At 40.8% G+C, this 27,933-nt stretch overlaps 1 protein-coding gene across 4 annotated transcripts; it reads right to left on the bottom strand.

Moving 5' to 3' along the window:
* Positions 1-1,075: 1,075 nt before the first annotated feature.
* Positions 1,076-27,929, bottom strand: LOC100756479. 4 transcript variants are annotated; one of them, XM_027419703.2, is made up of 9 exons: positions 27,678-27,833; positions 22,008-22,153; positions 17,154-17,275; positions 15,453-15,591; positions 13,869-13,990; positions 12,261-12,371; positions 8,494-8,600; positions 5,608-5,698; positions 1,076-1,358 (listed from the first exon to the last, which is right to left on the bottom strand). In XM_027419703.2, the coding sequence occupies exons 3-9, from the start codon at positions 17,235-17,237 to the stop codon at positions 1,242-1,244; spliced, it is 771 nt and encodes a 256-aa protein (XP_027275504.1). In that variant the 5' UTR covers positions 17,238-17,275; positions 22,008-22,153; positions 27,678-27,833; the 3' UTR covers positions 1,076-1,241. The 4 variants fall into 4 exon arrangements, with proteins under 4 accessions (XP_027275504.1, XP_027275503.1, XP_035300955.1 ...); XM_027419702.2 differs by lacking the exon at positions 22,008-22,153 and having other exon boundaries at positions 27,678-27,929; XM_035445064.1 differs by lacking the exons at positions 22,008-22,153; positions 27,678-27,833 and adding an exon at positions 25,001-25,218.
* Between the last annotated feature and the right edge of the window lie 4 nt (positions 27,930-27,933).

Here is a 27,933-nt window from a genome sequence, read left to right as displayed (position 1 = left end):
ATTTTTGAAAGGAGCTTGTCATGTAGCTCAGGCTAGTCTTGAACTGACAATCCTGTCTTAGGCTCCTGAGTGCTGGCTGTGCTTACAAGCTAGTGCCACCACACCCATAGCCTCAGTTAGGGGGATACACATTATTTCCCCTTCTCTTGGGTGTGTTTCTAGGAGTGGAACTGCTAGGCCACACAGTAACTCTTCCTTCAGTACTTTGAAGAGCTGCCCAACTTTTCCAAACATCTAAACTACTTAGCGTTTTACTACAAGTGTAGGATGTTCCAGTTCCTCAGCAAGCTGAGACCTCCTCAATCTTCATCATGTACCATAACTGTGTGCTCTACAGTGCCCAAGGGGTGGATTTCCAGAATTCTTCAATTCATTATTTTCCTTGAGAAGATGACTTTGCTTAATGTGTTTTATAAGTCTGTGCTCCATTTTCAGACAGAAAGCACAGCTTTTATTTGTACCTTGCAGTTTGCCTTAAATTAAAATGTCTGTTTGGCAAAGACAAATAAAAAAAGAGGGAATTTAAATGCTCAATCATTGTTTCAGATTGATCATTCATTGTCAGGACTTGTCTTTTCTTCTCTTGGAGCCAAAAATCTGGGAATTTGTTTTTGCTTTGTTTTGCTTTAGTTGCTTTTGAAAAGCTCAAGTGTTATTCTAAGGCACATGAGGAAGACTATGAGTTTGAGGGTAGCCTGGTCTATAAGAGAAGATCCTGTCTTTAAAAAAAGGAAAGGAAGGGGAATAGGGAAAGCACAGGAAGGAACCTGAAGTTGTAACTTCAACCTGTTTTAACCAAGTGTCTACATAGTATTTGGGAGCTCTATCTAGTTTCACTTTTTTCTAGAAACTTAGAAAGCCTCTCTTGGACACCCTAGAGGTCATATTTGCAGGTGGCATGTAACAGGCAGGTGGTGAGGATGTGCCTCTTTAATCCCAGAACTTGTTCCAGGACAGCCAGAGCTGTTATACATAGAATCCCTCTCAAAAAACAAAACAAAAACCTAGTGGAGGTCGCATATAAACTAAACAGATACCCTTATGTTTGTAACAGAATAAAAAGGCAAACAAAACATTTAAGACAAATATTTTAATCATCTTTACAGTTTATTTATAGCCCCAACTACTGTATATGAATAATCATATTCAACTATTTACAGGTATATAATCATGTAGAACTTGCAAGGCAATCTACAAAGCACAGGGACTAACATATTACACTAGAGAGGGTTACTTCAGTGCTAGAGAACCTTATATAAATGAATTTGTTCAAGAGTTTCTCTGTCCATGTCCCTCTGTGGATACACATCAAAGTTCAATGGTATCTCTTCCACCCAGGAGGACAGCTGCATATTAGTCTATGAGAGAAAAAAAAAAAGCATAAACAACATGAAATTTTCAGAATGATCCCATTTAGAATTTCACAATCACACGAAGTAAATTACCCAACAGATTTATTTTTAAAGATTTATTCTATTTTATTTTATTTTATTTTTATTTTTTGAGACAAGGTTTCTCTGTGGCTTTGGAGGCAGTCCTGGAACTAGCTCTTTTAGACCAGGCTGGTCTTGAACTCACAGAGATCCCCTGCCTCTGCCTCCCAAGTGCTGGGATTAAAGGCGTGTGCCACCAACGCCAGGTAAAGATTCTATTTTATATTTATTAGTTATGCATGCATATATGTGTACCATGTCTGTGTCTGGTCCCCAAGAAGGCCACAAGAGGGTATCAGATTCCCTGAAACTGGAGTTATAGACAGTTGTGAGCCGACACATGGGTGCTGGGAATTGAGCCCAGGTTCTCTGCAGATGCAACAAGTGCTCTTACTTGCTGAACTATCTCTCATCCCCCTACACCACAGGGCTGTTATTACCACAACCACAGGGCTGTTATTACCACAAATAGCACTAAGTTACATAGTACCACACGAATAAATTTGGTTGTTCTCAACTTGTGGGTTTGGAGACTTATTTTACTCTGATTTTGGAACTTGAAAAAATTTTTACAAAGTTTTTTTAATATACAATGTTTTTAGATTTATTTTATGTCTATGAGTGTTTTTGCTTGCATGTAGACTGTGCACCACCTGTGTGCACCTGGTGCCTATGGAGTTCAGAAGGGGATTATCCTGGAACTGGTGTTATGGATGGTTGTGAGCTACCACGAGGGTGCTGAGAACTGAACCCAAGTCCTCTGCAAGAGCAGCCAGTGCTCTCAACAGCTGAGCCATCTCGCCAGCCCCTTGAATAATTATTTTAATGTAAGTAGTGTAATAATTATCATAAAACTTAAATAATCACAGATAGAAACACCAGGAATACACACAAAGCACAGAAAACGTGTTCTCATTCCCATAGCACTGGAGAGGAGCAATCTCCCTCTACAACCTGCATGAGACTGAACCCTCACCCTATAAACTCTGGAGCCATGATCCTGTAAATTTGTTTAAAGTAGTTCTTTTAAAATAAATTTAGCAATTGTCACACATGTACATGTGGATACTCAAGGACAACCCTCCAGAGTCACTTATCTCCACCAAGTGGAATCTGGGGACTAAACCCAGGTTACCAGGCCTGAACAGCCAGAGCTGTTCCCTGTGAGCCATCACACTGGCCTCAAAGTTGTTCTCTTAAATAAGAAAGCAACAAAATTGTCAGTTCATGAATAAGATCTCTTTCATAAACTTTTCTTTCCTTTTTTCTTTTCTTTTCTTTTTGTGACTGTTTCTTTATGTAACAGTTCTGGATGTCCTGTAATTCACTCTGTAGACCAGGCTGGCCTCGAACTCCCAGAGATCTGCCAGCCTCTGCCTCCTGAACGTTGGCATTAAAGGCGTGCACAATTGGGCTGGAGAGATGGCTCAGAGGTTAAGAGCACCGACTGCTCTTCCAGAGGTCATGAGTTCAATTCCCAGCAACCACATGGTGGCTCACAACCATCCGTTATGAGATATGGTACCCTCTTCTGGTGTGCAGATATACATGGAAGCAGAATGTTGTATACATAATCAACAAATAAAATCTTAAAAAAAAAAAAAGGTGTGCACAATCATTGCCTGGCATCTTTTCATTTTTTGAGTCAGGCTGGCTTCCAGTCAACTCTTAATCTTCATGCCTCAGCCTCTTACATACTGGGATTATAGACGATCTACACCAACATGACTAACTTTAAATTTTTTTTACCAATTTATTGTATTTGTTATTTGTGCATGTACATGCCACATATATGGAACATGTTATCTCTCTAGACCTCATGTTCTGATTTTCTTGAGATCAGATCTTTTGATATAGGTCAGGATGGCCTCAAGGTCATTCATGAACCTTCTTATTGCTGCCTCTGGATTGCCGAAATTATAGGTGTCAATGGCTGTTTGGACAGATTTATGAACATAGTATTAAAGCTGTTATTTTGGGGACTGGGGAGACATCTCAGTAAAGATCACTTGGTGATCTTGTAGAGGATCAGGTTTGGTTCCCAGCACTGCCACATGGTGGCTTAACCATTCCTAAGTCCAGTTCCAAAGAATCAGATGCTTTCTTCTGACTTGTGTGGGCACCAAGCACACAAGTGGTGCATAAACATACTAATGGAGGATGGCCTTCTGTATATGTGTTTCTTTTATTGGTTGATGAATAAAACACTGTTGGTCAATAAGGCAGGAAGATAGGCGGGACTAGGAGATGAAGAGAATTCTGGGAAATGTAAGCAGATGGAGTCACCATGAGGGACCAGGAAGATAGGATGCGCCAGGTGAACTCTGGTAAGATAAGGCCATGTAGAAATACTTAGATTAATAGAAATGGGTTAATAATTAAGACAGAGCTAGCCAATAAGAAGCCCTAGTCATCTGCCAACAGATTTATAATTAATATAAATCTTTGTGTGTTTATTTGGCGCCAAGTGGCTTAGGGAAACTCTGCGAAACACACATGCAGGCAAAGCAGTTATAGACATAAATAAATCTTTGTTTTTTTGGGGGGTTTTCAAGTTTGTTGTTTTTTGTTTTTTGAGACAGGGTTTCTCTGTGGATTTGGAGGTTGTCCTGGAACTTGCTCTGTAGACCAGAATGGCCTCAAACTCAGAAAGATCCACCTGCCTCTGCTTCCTGAGTGCTGGGATTAAAGGTGTGCACTACCACTGCCTGGCCATAAATAAATCTTTAAAAACTTCTCCTGCCTGTCTCCCAAGTGCTGAGATTAAAGGCATGTGCCACTATACCTGACCAACAATATATTTTAAAAGGGATGTTTCTATGAGAACAGAAAACTATGGTAAATCACATTACTGATGGGCAGGGTTCTCACAAGGAGGAATGAAAATGGTAAATAGGGATTACTATATGTCTTTACACATTTCCTGATTACTTCCTGTGCCATAACAAGTAAAACTAGGGCATAGAGATGGTTCAATGTTCAAGAATGCTTAGGAACTCAAACTGCATGAAGAATATTGTCTTCCACTCTTGAAATCCTGGGACAACTTTGATCATATTGCAGCTCCTTTAATTTTGTATTATAGAGTCTGGATATGTAGCCTGACTGGCCTAAAAATGCATTCATCATCCATTCTTTCTGTTTTAAAGGACAGTACTATGATTTGGGTATTCATTTTTCCAGCTTAGTTTTTGAGGAGGGGGTTCTGTTGACCAGGTAGTCTCAAACCAGTGGGTTTAAGTGATCCTCTGTCTCAGCCTCCCATGTGGCTGGAGTTACTCTTCCCCCTTAGCTATGATGGGGGGGGAGGGGGTTACTAACTTATCCACATTCCCTAGTGTTTATTAACCTACAACTCTGACCCCACAGTCAGGAAAAACTATGTAGAGAAACAAGAGAATCTATATCCAGATATGAATTGTATTTCAGTGCTTTTGAGGGTAGAAAAATAAACCACAAAGCATAACTTTAACAACACAGTGTTGCCATGTCTAGATTGTTATAACAGTTATCAGAAAAGGGAAAGTTTTAATAAGAAAGATGTTGAGGGGTGGGTGATACAGACCAGTAGTAGTACAGTGCTTGCCTAGCATGCACGAGCTCTAGGGAAATTTTTGTTTGTATTTTTTCGAAACAGGGTGTAACTGGAGTTTTCTTCCACTCTTGTTCTGCCGCCTATTTGTCCCCAAATAAACACACAAAGACTTATATTAATTATTAAACTGTTGGCCGATGGCTAGGGCTTCTTATTGGCTAGTTCTGTCTTAATTATTAACCCATAACTACTAATCTATGTATTTCTACATTGCCTTATCTTACCAGAGAATGCCTGGCATGTCCTATCTTCCCAGTCTCTACATGTGTCTCTTTGTGGTCTCTCTCTCTTCCTACCTTTCCCAGAATTCTTCTTGTCTCCTAGTCCTACCTGTCTTCCTGCCTCTATTGGCCAAACAGTGTTTCATTCATCAACCAATTAAGAGAAACATATTCATACAGAAGAACATCCCCCATCAACAGGGTTTCTCTGTGTAGCCCTGGCTGTCCTGAACTCTTTCTATATACAGGCTAGCCTTGAACTCAGACATCCACCTGCCCAGCTCAGGAGCCTTAGGTTTAATTCCCACCAAGTCCAAAACTAACTAACCAATCAACAGAAGGAAAAGTGGTTACATACCTCAAGACCTAAGAGAGAATCTTGGAGACTTGGAACTGTGAGTAATAGTGATCCTTGTTTTCTTACATTATGGATGATGTAGTCCCAGGCACTAGAACACATTAAAAACTGATACAATGAAACAACAGTAAGATAATATTACATATTAATCAGAATAGAGACAGTTTTCTTGTTCAATGCCTCCTCTTTTTCTCTCATACTGGGGAGAGAAAGAGAGCCACAAGCATGGTAAGCAATCTACTCTGCCTCTAAGTTATAGCCCAACCAAGTTTGGTGCTAACACCTGGAATCTTAGCACCAAGGAAATGGAGTCATGAAGCTCCTTTTGAGCTGGAGGCCAGTCTGGAGTACATAGTGAGCTTCAGGGCACCGGCCTTAGCTACAGAATTAAAAACTATCTCAACAAAACAACAATGGAAAACACAACCCTGGATGTAGTCTTTAATATACAATCCAGCAACTGTACACTTTGCTATTTACACAAAGAAGTTGAAAACATTTATCTACAAAGAAAGATCTGTACATGAATATTTACTGTAGTTTTATTCATAGTTGCCCAAACTTGGAAGCAACCACAACATCCTTCAGGGGAATTGATAAACTGTGATATATTAAGACAACTACATATTGTTCAGCACTAAAAGGAAATGCATGCCCAAGTCATGAGGACACAGAGGAACCTCAAATGCCTACTGGTAGAGAAAGAACCTAACCTGTAAGGAATCTGGATTGCATGATTCTAATTATCTCGTGCTGGAAACGTAAAGCCATGGGTTGGTGAAAAGATCAGTGGCTGCCAAGGGTGAGGCTAGAGTACAGGACCAAGGGCTGAGCAGAGACCAAGAGATTTTTAGGACAGTGAAACTACTGTCTGTGCTTAAGGCTGAGCATGTGTCTTTAGACATCTGTACAGATACATGGGCTACACAACACTGAGGATGAATGCTACTGTGCACCGGGGACTCTGGTGACTATGGTGTACCCAAGTTCCATCATAAGAAGCACACTGTTCTGATGGGAAGAATGATAATGGCACAGACTCTGTAGGTGTGTGTGTGTGGGGGGGAGCATGCAGGAAATCTTTATCTTTCTTGCAGTTTTGCTGAGAACTCAAAACTTCACTAAGAAATGCAAAGCAAAAACCTGACATGTTAGCTTTTACTTGACACTGGATTTTTTTTTTTTTTCCTGAATAAGGATGACAAAAGAAAATGCAGACGATATCTAGAAATCTAGATGGGCAAAATGTTTACCCACAGGAAACAAAACTACAGCGACACAGTAGAAATTGGCCAATTTTCCAGTTCCTGAGGGGTGTTGGCAAAGTTACAAGGTTAGAGTTCTGAGATTAACGAGATGGGGATGTGGGCTACTGGAAAGTTTCTGAGTAAGGAGAAATGAAGTTCAGAGTCGCACAAGTCAAGCAGGACCAGCATCAAACTTTGTAGTTTTTCTATGAGAATCAGTCCTTCAGATGGAAGCCAGGGCTGGGATTGCTAGGGGTGGAGGGAGATGAATAGTCCTGGGAAAACAAAGGGCACAGAAGCCAGGAATCAAAAATAAAATGTAGATGTGTGTGATGTGTACATTACATCCTTTAAAACTCACATCAAGAGTGAGACCAGACCTCATTTGGCTGTCTGGAGTATTTGGGGATAGAATTACAATATCACAAGGCACCTGTAAGGTTTGGTGGGACCAGTCAGTTCTAAAGGTTAACGAAATGGGACCTACTGATGCATTTCAGAGTGCAGTGTGTGTCTCACCAGTTCTGTTTAACTCTCAGGGTTGCTACGCACTGGACTCCTACACTATATACCATCTTGACAGTTTAACACACCAGTGGGGGGTGGGGGGAGCACCAATGAAGCAATGTAGGGGAACACAGTCCTTGCATGAGATGGGTAAGGTGGATGGGTAGTGTTATCGTTTGCACTTATTTTTGGTTGAGGCTATGGATAATAGGTTTCATAAATTTCAGAACTTATTAACAAGACAATACAATGTTCTTTTTTTCTGGATGGGTAAATATCAAATAGCAATATCCAATAATAAATGTTACTGTTTAGCTAGAGCTGTTTTTTTCCACTGGGATGTGGACATAAAATGATGTATTTTACAAGTTGATTTAACACAAGACTAGAACTATATTAGCATGATCTTTTTGTTTTTCTGAGACAGATCTCACAGAGATCAGGATGACATGAAACAGCTATTTAGCTGAATTCACTGCCACAGACTAATGCAGAATCTTTGTACAGCTTGGGTCAGAACCTTGACTAGGAGCAACGAGGGAATGAAAAAAGGAGACAGCCAGACACATGTACAGAAAAACTGGGGTGGAGTGGGCTGTGCTCTTGGATGGAGAAGTTGCATCACCTGGAAGCTCAGTGTGTTTATTATACACGGCTGAACAGGATATTGCATTCAGCTGAGCAAGAGTCAGGGCCCATGGTGTACAGCTGACAAGGAAGCAGGCTTGGGTAACTCACTAGGAGCACTCTGCAGGGGAGCACTCTGCAGGGCCTAAACATCCAGGGGGAGAAAGTTATGGTGGTCACTTTCTACACACTATCAACATCTGCACAGGGAATAGAGGAAGGCTTTGCAACGCACAAATAAATAAATACATGTAAACTTAAAAAAATTAAATACATTTTACAAAATCAGTTTTTTTTTAATTTTGTACATAATGAATGTTTCCTGATTTAAATAAGCTGATATCATGTATGAAACTGTCAAGGAATAAATAAAAACTATTTTAAAAAACAAGCTGAGTCTGTCGTTTTAAAGCTAGCATGAAAACATTTCTACCTTACTAGTATCTTCTCACACCTTGCTGGATGTATTTTAATAACAGGTCTCTTGCTTCAGTAAATAACATACCTTGCCTGTTGAGGCTCAGTAAGGAAATATTCGAAGACATTATTCATTACAATGACATCAGCACTTTGCAGAAGTGAACCTTGGGTACAGATGTCTGCATGAAGCACCTAAAGAAGAATGAGCTCATGTAAGAAATGAGGATACTATATCACGCAGCCACTTAAGAAGTGCCTACTGGCTTGGGATGCTGTGAAGACCACAGAGAGTTCTTAGTATCTAGTAAACCCAGAAGCTTGATTTGCTTTGCTGGGCAGTGGTGGAACACGCTTTCAGTCCCAGCACTTGGGACGCAGAGGCAGGTGGATTCCAGTGAGTTTGACTGAGGCCAGCCTGGTCTACCAATCGAGTTCCAGATAGCCAGGGCTCTTAACACAGAGAAACCCTGCCTTAAAATGAATGAATAAATAAATAAATAAATATTTTCTTTGAATGGAATTATTTGTTTCATTATAATTGTGTTCCCTGAGTCATAATTATTTTCTTTTTAACTGAATTCAGAGATTTTTTTCCCCCACTATAATCACACCATTAGGTTTAAGAGCAAAAGGACCTGGGTGTAAATTATGGCTCTGCCCAGCTAGAGCTGCCAGGAAGGTACTTTTTCATAGTGGTTTTCAGTCCTTATTACATAATATAAAAATGTAAGGGTAGATATGAAAACAAAACCGTTATGGAGCTGGAATAATGACTCACTGGTTAAGAACAGTTACTGTTCTTGAAGAGAACCAGGATTTGGTTCCCAGCACTGACATGGTGGCTAACAGTTGTCTGTAACTCCATAGTTCCATTACCCACCAAGAAAAAAAAATAAGCAAAACAATTTATTTAAACACTATATAGGGCTGAAGAGTTGGTTCAGTGGTTAAGAGCACTTGTTGCTCTTCCAGAGGACCAAGGTTCGATTTTCAGCACCCACATGGCAGCTCATAGCCTTCTGTAACTCCTGTCTCGGAACCAATCTTCTGATCTCTGTGGTCACCACATATGGTGTACAGACATACATACAGTCAAAACACTCATACACAATAATACAATAATTACAATAAATACAATATAATAATATAATAAATAAATCTTTAAAAATTCTATATAACTCAAAAACTTAAACTATAATTATGGCTTTCCAACCACAGGCACGGTAACAAGAAGACACACTTATTTGCTCAGGAACAAAACAGATTTTACTTCAAAAGGAAGAGAGAAACCATTACCTTTGAGTTATTTTCAAATAAATACTCAAGACTTACAAATAGATGATATGCAAGGTGTTGTATGGTCTGGTTTTAAAAATATATTCTAAAGCTTTAATTCATTTGGCTTAGAACCTTTAAGCACAGCTTTGACACAGTCTTCAGTAAAAAAAGACAGCTGGGCCACAGAGACAGCTCAGAGGGTAAGGCTCTTGTCACAAACCACCCAGTTAATAATTTCCGACATTATAAACATGTAGTTTAGCTATGCAACAGACATGCAAACTCATCAGCTGATTTATCTTCATCCTCTTCTTATCCTTACTTCCTCCTTTTTCTTTCCCATCTATCTTTACTTTTTATTTCTTCTTCCTCTATTCTTGTACTGCACAGACTAAGGAAAGAGGACCCTGAAGGACCAATCAATCATGGCTGCCAACAGAAGTGTTCTCAGGGTGCCAGGAAAACCTTAAGGGATGCTTAGGGGCAGGCTCTGGACTGCTGGCTGCACAGAAGCCACAAAACAACGAAGCTCAACTCTACCAATATTGAGTGGGTACTTTTTTTTTTTTTTTTAAAGATTTTATTTATTTATTATGTATACAACATTCTGCTTCCATGTATATCTGCACACCAGAAGAGGGCACCAGATCTCATTATGGATGGTTGTGAGCCACCATGTGGTTGCTGGGAATTGAACTCAGGACCTCTGGAAGAGCAGTTGGTGCTCTTAACCTCTGAGCCATCGCTCCAGCCCCCCGAGTGGATACTTCTTATATGTGAGATATTGTGAAGGGTGACAAACCAAGTTAAATGAGACATAGTACCTGTGCCCAAATATGGTATAATATAGTAATGTGATGAAAAAAAATCAACTGATGTAACTGCCCAATGCAGTCAAAGGAAAGAGAAATGATAGGAAAGAGTGAAAGTTTAGTGTGAGCCTGGAGGAAAGGGACAGGAGAATGCAAAACAGACCTTGCAGGTCAAGAGAGTAGATCAAACAAACACTCACATTTTTTTATCAACACTCTATTATAATGACAATATGGAGCTACTGTTTTTTTTTTTTTTTTTTTTTTTTTTTTAATAGAAAAAGGCTACAAACAAAGAAAGATGAGGGAAATAGGAATAGAAGCAGCAGACACAAAAATTTCAAAGTCTAGTTGGGTAGCGGTGGTGTACGCCTTTAATCCCAGCACCTGGAAGGCAGAGGCAGGTGGATCTCTTTGTGAGTTTAAGGCTAGCTTGGTCTACAGAGGAGTTCCAGGACAGTCAGGGCTGTTACAAAGAGAGACCCTGTCTAGAAAAACAAACAAAGACAAAACAATTTGAAGTTTAAGAAAAACAGGGGAGAAAGTTCTAAGGAATTTAGAGGAAACTGAGAAATTATTTCTGAACTAGAATAAAGAACCTAGATTTGACCTGATTTGTCACAGAATCTCCATAAGCCTACTGTAGTTGGCAGTGGCAGGTGAGGGAATAGAGAGAAACACTAAAAAGAAAAAGAACTGGTTCAAAGTTAGTTTAGGAAGCTACATGCTTTTCTCCTACAGTCTTATTCTCTGGGTAGGATTAAACAGGGCATGTGGACCAGGAAATAGCAGGCCTAGTTGACAGATGAGGAAATGACAGAAAACAAGGTAGCAAAGGTGAGATGAACACGGTTTACCAAGAACTGCCAGCTCTAAGCCCCCTTCCTCTCTGCTAAGTTCCCAGGGCTCTCCTGACCACTCAGCTGAGACACTGGAAGGTCTTCCCTAGGGAGTGAGCCCAGCCTGATGAAGACCTTAGACATTCCCCAACTACTTACCCATGGCCACACAGTGAAGAAGCCTCAGCTACGGTCTTCACTCAACGTGCTTAGAACTTCACCAGCCGTGTTTTCCTACTTTTTCTTTTTTTCAGATCAAACCCAAGCTCTGTGTGTACAAGGTAAGCACTGTACCACAGAGTCATACCTTATATCTTGTTTCTCACTCAGGTATGGGCAAACAACCAAGATGTCAGACTGCAGGAGTGGCTAAAAAACACCACAACTTACCTCTCAAAAAACAAAAAATTCAACAAACAATAAATAAAGAAAAGGGGATAGGAAAGATGGCTTAGCAGTTAAGAGCACTTGCTGCTCTTGCAGAGGTCCCAGGCTTTGTTTCCAGTGCCCACACAGTGATTGACAACCACATCCATCCTCAACAACACAGCATCTGGCCTCTGTGGTCAAAGGACACTCACATGGTACACATACATACATGCAGGTAAAACACAGACATAAAAAAAAAAAAAAGCAAAAACAAAAGCACAGACGGGTTTCAACAGGTGGTATCAAAACAGTCATGAGCAGTGCAAGCCCTTTTACTTTCAGCTCAATGAAACACTCTGACAGCCAACCTCTGGAGAGTTAAAGTTCTGCTACCCAAACTCTGTCTGATATGGAGAAAGAAAAGGAAAATTCTCTAATAAAAAAAACAACAGGTCAACTCAATCAGTTTCTACACAACAGCAGCAGTGGATTAGAATATAGAAGCAATTAGGTAAGACTCATAGAAGGTAACAGAAAACATACTGTAAAGGTACCTTTATTCTGTCACCGAACTGGTATTTTTTTATGACCATTTCCTGCAATTGGCAAAATTCTCCATTAAGCTCTACTCCATAGAGCTGCACTGCCGAGCTGTAAAGGTAACCCTAAAACAGGGAGACACAGCATGATGTAAACCAGTTAGCTTTTAAGTAGAGGTTTATATCCATTTGAATTAAAAAAATCAAACTGCTACAAAACTTCAACGTTCAGCACTTTGCTGACCAGGACCTTGACTGAAGTTTGTTACCTCCTATGCTACAGCTATATTTTTAGGCTGATTTCTATGCTTTCCTGATCAAGCTGGGCATTCAGCAAAATCAGAAATGATGAAGTGACCACATTCCAGCCTCTGTAATTTCTGGGGGCGTTACATCATGGCAGAGCAGGCAGGGAGTTAATCTGTAGGGAATACAGTGATGACCAACACCATTTCAAACTAGGGAAGGAAGGTAACTGACCAAGTCAGTTAACAAGGACACGAAAAATTGCTGGGGGCTGTGGTCTTTTTCTGTTTTAGAGTAACAAAACATAACATGGAAGGAAAAGTCAGCTAATTTGGCTAATGTTTTTAAGACAGTTTTCATGTAGCCCAGGCTGGCTCTGAACTTATAGCTTCTGATGCAAAGATTAGAGACATGTACCACTATGGCTGGCTCCTGATTGCCTATCAACACATGTGAAAACTAAGTTTGATTTTATAACACAGCAAAACAGCAATGTAATATTTCTTTCTTTCTATCTTTCTTTCTTACTACTACTTTTTTTTTTTTTGAGACAGGGTTTCTCTGTGTAGCCCTGGCTTTCCTGAAACTCTTTCTGTAGATTATCAGGTTGGCCTTGAACTCAGAGATCTGCCTGTCTCTGCCTCCCACCAGCTGAAGTGACATTTCAGAAACAAAAGCAATGTGTGCATTTTGGGTCACAGAAAATAGATATAACATATCCTTGGACATCACCCATTTAAAGATAGGGAACTAGATATTCAGAACCATTAAGTGACTTGCTATGGCCACACAAAGGTTTCTCAGGTCAAGGAAATTTGTTATTTTTATGAGTTTTTAATCAAAGTTCAGTATACTATTTTATTTTAATATAGCACAAAGAAAAAGAAGCCAGGTATGGAGACAAGCCTGCAATCATAGTACTTAGTGGGCTGAGCCAAGGGGATCAGGAATTCAGGGTTATCTTCATCTACATAGCAAGTTTGAGGCCAGCCTGGGCCCACATAAAAAGCACCCCCAGATCCCTACCCCAAAACAAAACAAAAAACAGATGCGATAGTGAGAGGAGGAGAGGAGGGGAGGGGCGGGGAGGGAAGGGAAGAGGAGAGGGTCAGTCACATGGTCCATTCTGTTTATATTTGTCATTTGTGTTGTGGAGACAAACCAGGAGAGGAAATTGGACAGCTGGTCTTTGAAATTCCAAACCCAATTATTACCATCGAGCAGAATTTAGGAGCCTGCCAAAGGATCCTATTTTGACCTTATCCTGTTACTTTATAATAAAGCCAAGCTGTCACCTTGGATGGTGGCAGGCAAAACTGTTGCTAGCAGAAGAAAGTATTTTCCACATGTTGCGTATGTCCACAAGCTGGACTTTACCGCATAAAGGACTGTGCCAAGTCTGGAGCCAATGTCAACCAAGACCTTTCCCGACAGATCGGGGAGTACATGCTGATAAATGAACTTCAACTCCTCGAGTGAGAAGGAATGAGAAATAAATCCTGGAAAAAGAAGAAAATGAGCATCAAGTTATAGTTTTGTTTTTGTTTGTTTTTTTGACCCAGGGTCTCACTGTGTTAACTCTGGCTGGCCTGGAACGCAGAGATCTGCCCACCTCTATCTCTGGAGTCCTGGGACTAAAGGCCTGCATCACTACGCCTGGCTAGCTCTGTCACTTCTATCTTCCTTGTCTAAGTTTCTGAGATAGTCTGACTCTGGCTTTCCTCTGACCTGCAGGACACTCAAAGATCACAACACCCTGACTTATAGAATTTAACTCTCAGGAAGGGGAGATATCATGGTCATTAAAACAAACAAAACAAAGCAAGCAAACAAAAGCCCCCACAAGATGGCAACTAAATGGAAGCAGTCTCCAGGGAGAGGATATAGGGTATACCTGTCTCAGAGTTACACAGCTCAGAGGTGGGAGGGGCTAGGCCACCCCAGTCCTCATCTCCCTTGGCTCTTCATCCTTACAGCCCCTCACCACCAGTGATTCTTCTGGGTAATCCCAAAGCTAGACAAACCCCTGTCTTCTGAGTACTTGTCAGAGTCACTCACGGTGACAGACATCTCAGATTCATTAGTTATCTGGGCAGCTCTGGGTGTCCAATCATTTATAACTGATTACGGGGAAGATATAGCCCTGTTTGTTTGTTAAACCTAGTTCTATAAATGTTTACAAATCAGCCGTTTGGCCTATGGTATTTCAGTTATTCACATATCAGTTTTTCCTCTAGCTCTCAGCCACGTCCTTTTCTATCCTGTGAATGTCATCTTTAGAGATGTGTCACTTGGTTAAAACAAAGCCCAAAATAACTTTTCTTGGGACCCTGTGTCTCTGTCTAACCCCACCCAGTAGTATTTTATCACTATAGGACTTGGTAAGCATGGAGACCATTTCAGATGCCCTGGAAGTTCACTTCTCACAGGAAGTGAGCCAGCATGTGGTCTGTGTATCAATCTGTAGAGTACGTGAAACATGAGGTAGGTCCTCTGTCTTTAGTCCTGTCTGTCAGGCTCTGGGCTGAATAGCTATCTCTGCTTAAACAGTTCCGGGTAGGACACTAAGTGAGCCAACCTCCACACTCTATGGCATTTTATCTACCCACCTACCTGCCCACGTGTCTCCCTGAGTGTAAGAGTGCATGAATGTGTGTGCCTCAGAGTGCATGTGCCACTCAGAGGACAACCTGAGGAGTTGGTTTTCTCCTCTACCATGCGGGCCCCAGTGACTGAACGAAGGTCATCAGGTTTGACAGCAAACACTTTTGTCCCATGAGCCATCTGGCTGGCCCTTAGAAAATATTTCTATGTGGTCCCCCTACCTTTAAATTTGGCTATGCAGGAGGTTAGCTTTTATTTTAAAAGATGTCCAATAGTCTGATTACACAATTTACACACTCAAGACCTGGGGGAAAAAAACCACAGACACACTGCAGCTTTGCAAACTTGAATGCCTACCCAAAGGTGCTGTTTGGTGTGAGCCACACGCAGTGCAGTAGTTTCTGCTCATTTTTCCCTCCTCACACAATGAATCAATAACGTCTTCATCATAAAGGAATGCATCAACGTGAACTGTGGGTTCTGGCTGCTGTCGTATCTGGAGAAGCACATCAAAGGAAAAGAAGTACAAAGGAACGTCTTTTCATTGCTAAATAAGGCAAACATCAGCGCTGCTCTGCTAAGTCCTGAGAACAAGGCACAGAAAGACAGAGCTGCTGGTTCAATTCTGCTGGTTTCAATTCTGAAACCCCCATTGTTTTTCTGAGACACCGGTAACTTTCTCTTTAGTCTGGAAGGACAAAGAACATGGCTGAAATCAAACTTTTGAATCTGACATGTCAATAATCATCAAAATACTTCGCAAGTCATCTTTGTTTAGAAAGCCAAGTTTTCAAATTGTTTAAAATATTAGTAAAACTTCAAGCTTATATATGTGGGCATGGCAGTTCCCATTTGTAATACCAGCACTTGTGAGACTGAGGCAGGAGTACACCGAGTTTGAGGTCAGCCTGGGCTATTTAGTAAATTCAAGGCCAGCCTGGATTACAGTCTGTATCAAAAACAAAATAGGCTAGGCATGGTGGTGAATGCCTTGAGCCCAGCACTTGGGAGGCAGAAGCAGAGGCAGGAGGATACCTGCATTAGTTTGAGAGCAGCCTGGTCTACACAGCAAGTTCTAGGCCAGTCAAGGCTATAGTGAAACTGCCTGAAACATAAATAGATAAATAAAAATGAAAAAACCATTATACACACACACACACACACACACACACACACAGATAATACCCAAAATATATGATTATAGATATAGTAATATGTATTAAAAATATAAAAATGTAGCTGCAGCTCCCCTTACTCCCAGCAATCCGAGCCTTAGCCTCTTAAGTGCTTGAATTGCAAGCTTGTGCTATCATGTTCGTCTCCTTTCAAAAACCTTCCCAGTATTTTTTAAAGGTTATTGATCAATTATTAATAAATGAATACCTTTTCCTTATTTAACATATTATATTATAACATGGTGTTGATAAGAACATTAATAGTACCTCAACTGCACTACAAATCCAGTACCAACAACACCCCAAACTGTATTCCAAAGTCTCATTTTAACACTACCTTCTACTTTGCTGTCCTGAGAGCCATATGAAGGACTGAGCACTTTCTTTCTAAGACCTGTTCAGTGTTCACAGTACCCATATACTATAGAAATGTTGAGCTGGGCATGGTGACACACCCATAACCCCAGTGCTTGGAGGCTGAGGCCAGCAGTACTACAGACCAAGACCTAAGCAATAAAACCCCATCAACTTACCAAATAATCAAATAAACCATACTCTCCAATGCTCTCCCCAATAAAACATAGGATTTAATTCTTCTGCTCGGGTGTTTATGGATGGAAAGGCCCAGATTGTTAGCACTTAATTTTTTTTTTTTTTAAATAGGCTGATAAATGGATTCTCCTAAAAAAATATTTGTTACGTAAAATTGTACCGGGGAATCCCAAATTTAAAGTCTCAAGAGAAAGGGGGATATGACTGAAACACTAAGTGAAAAATTGCTTAAAGCTGAATTTACAACTAACAAGACTACAAAATGTGGGGTTAGGGAAACCAGATTTCCTGAGTTGCACAAAGAGAAATGGACTTAGTTCAACATACTTACTTTTTGAAGGGCTAGCTGTTCCGAGCAAAGCACAGCCTCTTGGGGCAAACAGCTCCGAAGGTCATCGGCTATGTTTTTCAACATAATGTCATTATTATCTTGAGTGAATTCATCAAAATCCCCTGAAAAGGAGTAAAAATGAAAAAGTAGCTCCTACTCTTGCAGTCAGATCTAAACTAAATGATTACAGACTACATACTTTCCATCAGACAGTGTAAATTTATAAGAAGCCTTCTGAACACTGACATGACAGCACTAACCCAAGTTCCATCTAAAGTGGTGAATTTTTCAGGCTGTCAACATGGCTCAGTGGGTAAAGACAGTTCTTAAAAAAAGCCTGATGACCTCAGTTCCATCCCTGGGACCCACATGGTAGGAGGGAACCATGCCTATAAGCTGTCCTGTCTCTATACGTGTTACGGAGTGTGTGCACACAAATATAAAAAATAGTAAATTTTAAAATAAAATGAAGGGCTGGAGAGAAATGGCTCAGCAGTTCCAGAGGACCTGGGTTCAATTCCCAGCAACCCCTTCAAAAAAATTTTTTTTCTTTCTCCAAATTGCTCATCAAATAAAAGCAAAGAAATTCAAGAAAATATGTATGTAGTATTCATACTGCTTTCTTTTTTATTCACAAATAGTACTCCTTTAGTTTTCAGGGTGTTAAACTCTCTAAGCAACAAAATATTTTATCCTTGACCACACAAATCTTGAGAAATTTAGGAGGCATTGTTCAAGTATTACTCAAGGAGGAAAGAGCCTTAATCTGAATATCTTGACTCAAAAGAAAAAAAGATGTATTCAAGTCTTGAAAGTAATAGGGCTGCAGAGGCTGTGGCCCAGGTGGTGGAGTGTCTGTCTACTTGGTCAAGGCCCCAGTTTCCTTTCAGCAATGCATAAACCAGATTTGACAGCACATGCCTGTAACTCCAAGAGGCACGAAAATCATAGCTTGGCGTTATCACTGGCTACACAGTGAGTTTGAGGCTAGCCTGAGCTACATAAGACCTAGTGTCAAAAGTACCAAATAAACAAGAGTGATATTGGCACCAACTACATATTCTACTTTGAATCATGTTGCCTTAATGCACTATAGCAAAAGATGGAGAATTCACACACACACACACACACACACACACACACACACACACACACACACACACACACAGATAGATCTATCCTGAAGCCCAGGAAGACCTTGAACTCATAGCAATCCTCCTTCCAGCCTGTGTGTCTGGTGCCTAAGAAGTCAGAAGAGGGAATGAAATTCCCTGGAACTGGAGTTAGGTTGTGAGCAGACATGTGGGTGCTGGAAGGAAGGAGAAATGGTTCTAGAAACAAATCAAGGACATCTTGGAGGGAATGTCATTCATTTCTTTCATTTTTTCATCTTCCCAAAATTTTGGTTGTTTTTAAGATCATGATCTGTTTTTCCCCTTTGTGTGTGTATGTGTGTGCACATATATGTATGCACCCAGATGCCAATGCTGAGTGTCTTTCTCAATCACTATCTGAATTTTTGAGACAGGCTCTCTCACTGAATCTGGAGCTTGTCAATTCACCTAGACTAGCTGCTAGCAAGTCCCAGGGGTCCTCATCTCTCCACTCCCCAGTGGGGAGATTATAGGCACTTGCTGCCACACCTAGCTTTTTGGTGGATGCTGGGGGTCGAAACTCAGGCCCTCATGCTACCCACTGAACCATATTCCCAGTATTAACAAAACAAAACACTTTACCTACTGAGCCATTTCCCCATCTTCTTGTATAAACAATGAAATGTAATGCATAATAATACATAAACTGTATTATATAGGAAGTAATGAGATGCTCTGAAGAATGTCTATATTACCCAATATTTAAATCAGGTCAGAAATATCTCCTATACATGTGACATTGCTTTATGGTGAACACTCAAAGTCCTCTATTCTAGCTTTTGAAAATGTATGTCATATTATCTGGAGCCATCTTATTGTGCAATAGTACACAATTATCTCCTTTCTTTGTGTTTTTTTTTAAGACAGGGTCTCATTTTGTAGTGCTGGTTGGCTTTGAACTCATAGAGATCCTCCTGCCTCTGCTTCCTGAGTGCTGGAATTAAAGGCATGCACTACCATTCCCAGTTTCCTTTATAAAATTTTTATCCAGTCAGTTTCTCACACTGTTCAGACTGAAGTTGGTCCGAAGGTTGTGGGTTATTGTTAAGTTGTTTAGCATTGTCCAGACTGGGCCTTGAACTCCTGATTCTCCTGCCCCAACCTTTCAAATGCCAGGCTTGTAGGTGTGTATCTCCACACCTGGTTTCCTTCTTTGAACAGTTTTTGAAAATACTTATTTTGTGTGTGCAGTGGTCAGAGGACAGTTTTCAGGAGTTGGTTCCTACCTGCACATACAAAATAAGTATTTCTTAGGAACAAATTCAGGTTGTCAGGCTCACCCTGAGCCAGCTGTCTGCTGGCTTCAAACACACTATGTAGACCAGGCTGACCTCAAACTCACAGACATCCATCTACCTTTGCCTCTTGAAGCTGGGATCAAATGTGTGAGCCTGCATTGCCTGGCTCTCTGCCTGAACAGGATACATTTTATTTGTTTATAATAACATACATTTCAGTCTGGTCATGGTGGTGCACGTCTTTAATCCCAGCACTGGGGAAGCAGAGACAAGTGGATCTCTGTGAGTTTGAGACCAGCCTGGTCTACAGAGCAAGTTCCAGGACAGCCTCCAAAGCTACAGAGAAACCCTGTCTCAAAAAAACCAACAAAAAAACCACACAACCCATTCATTTCATAAATTACTGCAAACAGTATAATGTTTCATAGCTTCAAGTCTTTTAAGCCTAACTGAATCTCAGCTGCTATAAAGCAGGCTGGTAGCATTACCTGAGCTTTGGTCACGTGTGGTAGAATATTATTAAGGTGACTTTTGTTTACACTGCATTTAACTCTGTGAAGATGTGTTACTGTGCCTGCCTAAAACACCTGGTGGTCCTAATAAAGAGTTGAATGACCAATAGTGAGGCAGGAGCAAGAATAGGTGGGGCTGGCAGACTGAGAGTATAAATAGAAGGAGAACTGAGAAAGAGGAGCAAGCAACAAGAGAACAAGGGGAGGAGGACGTCAGGGGCCATCCAGCCATGCAGCCACCCAGCCATCCACAGAGTAAGAAGGAAAATAAGATAATGCAGAAGTAAGAGAGATAAAAGCCCAGAGGAAAAAGGTAGATGGGTTAATTTAAGATAAGAAACGCCGGCTAGAAACAAGCCAAGCTAAGGACAGGCACTCATAACTAAGAATAAGCCTCTATGTGTGATTTATTTGGGAGCTGGGTGGTGGGCCCCTCAAAAAGGCCAAAGAGCCAAAAGAGCAAAGACAAACAACTACAGTCTTGTTCATAAGAAAGCTGTCCTTCCTTTCCACAGCACAGGAACATTCTTTCTTTGTATAACTTGAGAAGGCTGATTAACGCCAAAATAGATTATTTGGCTTTGAACTTATATGCAAAGGCCTTTCTTTTTCTTTCCTTGCATGTCTAGTTTAATATTATAAATTACTGATTTATGTAAGTTCCGGAAGAGACAGGTTATACCTTATAATGAAACAAGATATTATTAACACATACCTCACACTGTTTTAGGCAGAACTTTAAAGTATCTCAGAAGCTCTGGTCCTCCCTCAATACTAGCTTTTCCCACTGTATTCCTAAAATCTAATTACATTTTCGCAAGGTGTTAATTAATACCTAGAACCTACTTAGTTGCTCTCTACAGATAAAACAGTGTGAGAACTTGTATGGCTCAAATTTAATTCACTGACATCATTAATTCTTAAAGAAAACCAAAAATCTCATTATGTTACATGAAAACATTTTGAGGCCCAGTTTCTTTGGACTTAGTTACAATCATGTTAACAAAACAAAGACTTGCTATGAGTTTAGCTTCTAACCAAAAACTCTCAGGAAGCTCACTGTACCCTCTCAACACCTGGCAGACTACCAGGTACAGGCCTTTGGCTGGCTGGTACACAGCTGCTTCGGGCTGAGCACAGGCAAGAACAGATTTCTTTGTTGGTCTGAGTTAGAATCTGCCTCTCTGTAACTCTGAATTGTTTTTTTTTTTTTTTTTTTCCGTCTTTCAGCTTGAATGGTATCATTACCTTTTTTTACTGGATGAGCACTCAAGGCATACTGGACCGTGTAAGTTTTCAGTCATTTATATCTAAGAACCCTATACAGGGTACAGATATTTTGCTTTAAAAAAAAAAGCAAAAAACAAACTCTGACTGCATTCAAAGGCAGAAGGGATTTCTTTAGTAACTGCAGACTTCTCTGTGCTGGTTCTACTTAGAGATCTTAAGTAGTTAAGCCAACCCTTTACTCATCTGGCTTTACCTCTGTTCTTTAGAACACTATCTCTAGAGACCCTGAGCAGAGACTGCCAAGTGGATCTTGGAGTTAAACTGCTTGAATCTGAATCCTGCGCCCACCAACTTATTATTTAGGTAGTTACTCAACTCTTTGAGCCTCAGGTGCCTTATCTATAAAGTAGACATCATCATCCCACATCAAAAGACTGTGATGTGTGTGTTAAATGAGAACATAAATTGCATGTTTAGAATATTGCCTTAGGGGGCTGGCAAGATGTCACAGTGGGTAAAGCTGCTTGCTAGCAAGCCCAATGACCTGAGTTTGATCCCCAGTTTGATTCCTACAAGCTGTACACAATAGGAACAAATGATTATTATAAATGTCTTAGAATTGTAATCAGTCATAGCCATCAACCAAGAAGATCATTTGCATTTGAGGATCAGTGACATTTATTAAATTCACGTTCCAAAATTATACTTTAAAAGCATTACCAGTGGATGGAAAGATGGCTCAGTGGTTAAGAGCATATATTGTTCTTGCATGGATCCAAGTTCAGTTCCCACACCTCTAGGCTCCAAGCCTTGAACTTCTACCAGGGCCCAAACTCAAATGCATGTAACACTCTCCTCCCACATATCTGAAAGTAATTTTAAAAATTACTAATTTCATGATCAAGGTGAAAACATTTATTCAATTATTAGTTAAATCAAACATCTTTTAACCTGTATGACAGCTATTTCAGAAGGTGTAGTAACAGTCGTTTGGAAACTTTAACCTTTTGGAAAAAGATTAATGAAGTGTTAATTGGCTGCCTAAGGACAGTTAAGATTTTCTCAAATTATACAGAAGTAGACAGGAAGAGAGGGGGAAGGAATAGCTTTTCCACAGGGCGAGATAAATCCTTTAGAAGTTTCTGCTTACATTTAATTAAATATATGGGGAAGAAACATGGTCAAGGCTGACAGCCCAAGATTCAAACCCTACTTTGGGGGCTGCTAAGAGACAGTTGAGCAGGTAAAGGCACTAGCGTTGCAGGCCTGTCCAAGTGTGGTGGCAGGAGAGAACCGAGTCACCACAGCTGTGCCTTGATGGAGACATGCATGCTGGAGCACTAACGTGCACACATACGTTAATAGTAAGTATTTTAAAATACCGCTTTTCCTATGTAGTATGCAGTTCTACCTCTGTTTTCTTTTGAAGCTGATGTCCTTTGTCTCACTTTAAGTAACTCACAGAGACCTCCCAAGGCATACGTTAACGACTAAATAGTTCCTTAGTGTAACACACCCCACATGACTACTATAAGCCAGTTTCCTGCCTTAATCTCACTGTCATTCTCCTCCCCCACAATTTTTGTTTGATTTTCTATTCTTAATGTATCAAAATTTGTTCTAAACCTTTAAAGCCATTTATATCACCAGAGTCTAACCAACTTTTTTTTTTTTCAATGTAATCTTGAATTAGCAAATATTCACTTTATACTATTTCTGGGGTACAATGTATACTTCACAGAAGAATCAAATCAGTCCAGTTATCACATCTTTCCCCTCACATATTTATTTCTTGTTGGAGAGTACATTTAAAAATCTGCTTTCAATAATTCTGTAATAGCCAGGCGGTGGTGGCACTCGCCTTTAATCCCAGTACTCAGGAGGCAGAGGCAGGTGGATCTCTGAGTTCAAGGCCAGCCTGGTCTACAAATTGAGTTCTAGGCCAGCCAGGGTTATACAGAAAAACAAAACAAAACAAAAAACTTCTCTTCAAAAAGCTAAATAAATAAATGAATAGATAAATAAAATTCTGAAATAAATCTTGCATCTTGTGATCAACATCTCCCCGTTTTCAACTCCATTCCCTACACTACATGTAGTGACTTCTAGTCAACCCTACAGTTCTCCAAGTTTGGCAATTTCCTACTCTACATGTGAGTGCTAGCCTCAGAATGTGTTTGAACACCCAGTCTTAAGTTAGGAGTACTTTTCTGGGATGTTTCGGACTTTGTAAAGAAAGGGCCTAGCTGGCAGAGACATAAGACTCTAGGGGAGGGACTAGAGGGATGAAGGCCCTTGTTCAGCCCATGGTCTTGGCTTCCTGATTGGCTGTGGAGATATGAGTAACTACCTCCCACCACCTGTCTTTCTGTCTCTGGTAAGTTACCTCTTGTGAGGTTATTTGGTCCATAGAGACAATAAAAGTAACTAATAAAGTGAGATAATAATACAGTATTTGTCTTTGTGTGCCTGGCTTATTGCATATAACAACACCCTCTAGAGTTATCTAAGTTGTTGCAAGTAACAGAATTTTCTCCTTTTTAAAGGCTGAGGCTTAGTATAGTGTAAAACTGTGTACTTAATATGTGGGAGGCCCTAGGTTCAATGACATCACCGAAGCAAGCAAGCAGGCAGGCAGGCAAGCAAGCAAACTAGTAACAAAGCTTGAATAATATCCTATTGTGTATATATAATGTTAAAACTCCATCTATTGATGGGTACTTTGTTTCCATATTGTAGACACTGTGAACAATGCTGAAATAAATATAGGGGTACAGACAACTTTGGTATACCATTTTTTTTTTTTTTTGACTTTTTGAGACAGGGTTTCTCTGTGGCTTTGGAGGCTGTCCTGGAACTAGGTCTTGTAGACCAGGCTGGTCTCGAACTCACAGAGATCTGCCTGTCTCTGCCTCCTGAGTGCTGGGATTAAAGGTGTGTGCCACCGCTGCCCGGCTAGTATACTAATTTTAATTCCTTTGGATAGATATGCAGAGGTGGAATTGCTAAGTATGTTAATTGTATTCTTAGTGTTGAGAGGACCTCCCCCAGTACTTCTAAAATGGCTATACTAATTTACATTCCTATCAACAATATACAACAGTATCCCCCTTTCCCCCACATTTTTGCCAACACTTGTTGTTTTTGACTGTTTTGATAACAGCCATTCTAGGAGGTGTGAGGTCAACTTTCATTTTCTATTCTCATTAGCCCCTAATATTTTTGCTCTAGATGTCTCAGTTGTTTCATGTGTTACCTGCTATGCACACTGATCCTTTCATGTATCACTATGACCTGTATCATCCCCCTTGCTCATCCCAATCTCTACCTTCAGTGAGTTACAATGTGAAAGGAAGTACTAGGTTATACAGTACTTATTGTGCAACCCTATCATTCAAATTAAAGAGATTTCTAGTAAAGGAAATTCACTTGCTAGGGTTACAAGTGCCCCACCACTGTCTGGCTTTTTATTTGACTTTTTACACTAATACAAGTATGGTTTATGATCTAACACAGCCAGGAGCAGTTGTCACACCTGTAATTCCAGTAGTTTGGAGGCGAAGGGAAGCAGAGATGGAACTCAGGTCCTCATGATTGTACATCAAGGTCCTTGTGCTCACAAATAGCACTAGGGAAGCCAGGAACATTAAATGTACAAGGCTGACTTCTCAAGGGTGTGGTGGTTTGAATAGGAATGGCCCCCATAGACTCACATGTTCGAATACTTGGCCCATAAGGAGTGCACTATTAGGTGTGGCCATGTTGGAGGATGTATGGTTTTGGTGGAGGAAGTATGTCCTAGGGGATAGGCTTTGAGGTCGCAGAAGCTCCAAGTCTTTGGATCCAGATGTTGAACTCTCAGCTCCTTCTACAGCACCTTGTCAGATAGCACACAGCCATGCTCCCATCATAATGAACTAAACCTCTGAAACTGTAAGCCAGACCCAATTAAATGTTTTCCTTGCAAGTGTTTCCATGGTCATGGTGTCTCTTTACAGCAATAAAAACCTGATTTTCCTCTCAGAAGGCTGGGACTGGAGGTGGCTAATAGCCTAGGTCAGTAGTTCTCAGTCTGTGGGTCTTGGACTCTTTCACAGGGGTCACATATCCTACATATCAGATATTTACATTATGATTCATAACAGCAGCAAAATTACAGTTATGAAATAGCAATGAAATAGTATTAAGGCTGGGGATCATGACAACACCAGCAACTGTATTAAAGGGCTGCAGCATTAGGAGGTTGAGAGCCACTGCACTACGTGATCCTGGTGCTATCTGTAGGGCCAAGCGCCATCAAGCAGAACTAGATGACCTCTGTGCTATCTGTATGACCAACACTACACCAGATCTTCCCCTAGGCCCTTAAGATAACACATGTAGCCTATCTCTAAAACCCATCTTCGTGGAAGTGACATGTACTTTTAAGAAGAGTTTCCATGTAATTATGCCTCCTTGTGCACACAGGATTGTGTTACACCAAGAAACTCCCCCCCCAAATTGTACTATAGTTAAATATGCCTAAAACAAACTGCCCAGTGTCAGAATTCTAAAAGTTCGAAACAACATGGCTACTGAGTCATGTTGAACTGGATGCTGGATGTTCTTTTTTTTTTTTTTTTTTTTTGGTTTTTCGAGACAGGGTTTCTCTGTATAGCTTTGGAGCCTATCCTGGCACTAGCTCTGGAGACCAGGCTGGCCTCGAACTCACAGAGATCCTCCTACCTCTGCCTCCCGAGTGCCGGGATCAAAGGCGTGTGCCACCAACGCCTGTGGAACTGGATGTTCTTGCCTTACTCAGCTCATTACTCTGCTGGCTCTGGGGTTTGCAGACCCCTACACTTTATTAACTGAGCTAGGTATCACTCTAGCCCATGATACAGTTTTGGTTGTGAACCTGAACCTTTAACCAGTAAGCTATCTCTTCAGTTCCAATACTGCATTTTTGCAGTCAATAATTCTTTTGGAATAGATGACCAGATATCAAAGTGTGTAGAAAAAACTAGAAGGAAGTTGGTGTTGTTAGGCTAGGTGGTAGTGGCGCACGCCTTTAATCCCAGCACTTGGGAAGTAGAGGCAGGCAGATCTCTGTGAGTTTGAGGCCAGCCTGGTCTACAGAGTGAGTTCCAGGACAGCCAGTGCTATAATATAGAGAAACCCTGTCTCGAAAAACCAAAAACCAAACAAACAACAGTAACGACTAGGTGATGGTGGGTGAAACAGGCAAATTAGGGCTTAATGAAGTGATAGAAGACAACATGCTTATAGTGAGACTGTGTCTCAAAAAAAAGCATTATTGTAAATTCCTATCTTCAAACACTTGATATCCATGGATCGGTATCTTTTGGTTTCCCATACTTTCCAAGATAAACTCGGTATCAGATGCCACAAGCCAACTTTAGGTTGGTGTCTCACTTAAAATGAACCTCTTAAAGTGTTTAACAATCATTACTTTAATACCTAAAGGCATTGATTGTCTCTATACTGAGAACCCTTTTACTAACAGGACAAGGTGGAAGATCTGAAATTGGAGGCTGTGGTTGAGGGCGTAGCTCAGAAGGTAGACTGTTTGCTTAAGGAGCAGGAAAGCCTCGGTTTGACCCCCAGCACCAGCATAGGAGATGGATACAGGAGGACCAGAAGTTCTAAGTCACCGTCTGTTAAGTTTGAGGTCTACAGCCACTACTTGGGACCTTGCCTAAAAACTAAAAATACATTGAAGATAGCCATCAAATAACTATATTTCAAGTAATGGGTATGAATGAAAGTAATCTTGGGAATTAACGTCTTGCAGTATAGAAGTACAGCATAAGTTGGTACAGTTCTCAAAAAGGAGATAGCATATAAATAGCAGGCTTTACTTAGCTAGAAAAGAACAATTTTACCCAGTAACTAGATCTAATCACATTTCCTCGATTCTAACTTGTGACTTTTCACTTTTACTATTAACAGCTTAAGTTTCTTTTCCTCCCCATCCCCCCGACTGTTATTAAACGGTATATTTTACCATGTATAAAATAAACGTACTAGCTACATATGATCTTTCTCTTTTTTTACCTTGAGGATAGCTCTACAGCCTAAAACCTTTTTTTTTTTTTTTAACTGCTATTCCAGGTAGAATCCGCCTGTGCGAGTTAACTGAAAAAAAAAAAAAAAAAGGAAAGAAAAAGTTCTAGAAGCCTGTCTAAAGTCAGCACGGGAATCACAAACCTCCTAAACTTGGTTCTCAGGCATTCGATCCTAAAACGCACTGTGATGACCAGGTGTGAATTTGCGGCGGTCAAGAGTTTTGTCTAGTGACTGCCTAGTTAGTGCACAGCCCCGCCCTGTCCCGGTACCCAAAGTTCAAAGCCAACAGCAAACCCCCGGGGTGTAGCTGTGACAGCTTACGGGTAGTTCTCATCCAGTGGAGCAGTGCCGGGACATCTGCTGGAGCCGTAGCGCCGAGCAGCTGAAGCACCGCTCGCCGAGCCCTACCGAAGTCCATGGCGCAGCCTGCAAACGGGACAGGAACGGGTTCGCACTGAGCATGCGCAGCCAGACCCGCGCTCGCGGCGACCCCGCCCCCCGCGGAGCCTCCATTCAAGAAGGCCTGCACGCTAAGCTCCGCCCCTCCGGGGAGATCCCGCCTCCCGCGGCTGCGGGA

The sequence above is a fragment of the Cricetulus griseus genome, chromosome 5 (assembly GCF_003668045.3).
Source record: "Cricetulus griseus strain 17A/GY chromosome 5, alternate assembly CriGri-PICRH-1.0, whole genome shotgun sequence".
NCBI lineage: Eukaryota > Metazoa > Chordata > Mammalia > Rodentia > Cricetidae > Cricetulus > Cricetulus griseus.
The sequence above is the reverse complement of the archived record's forward strand: the minus strand, read 5'-3'. Positions and strand labels throughout refer to the sequence as shown.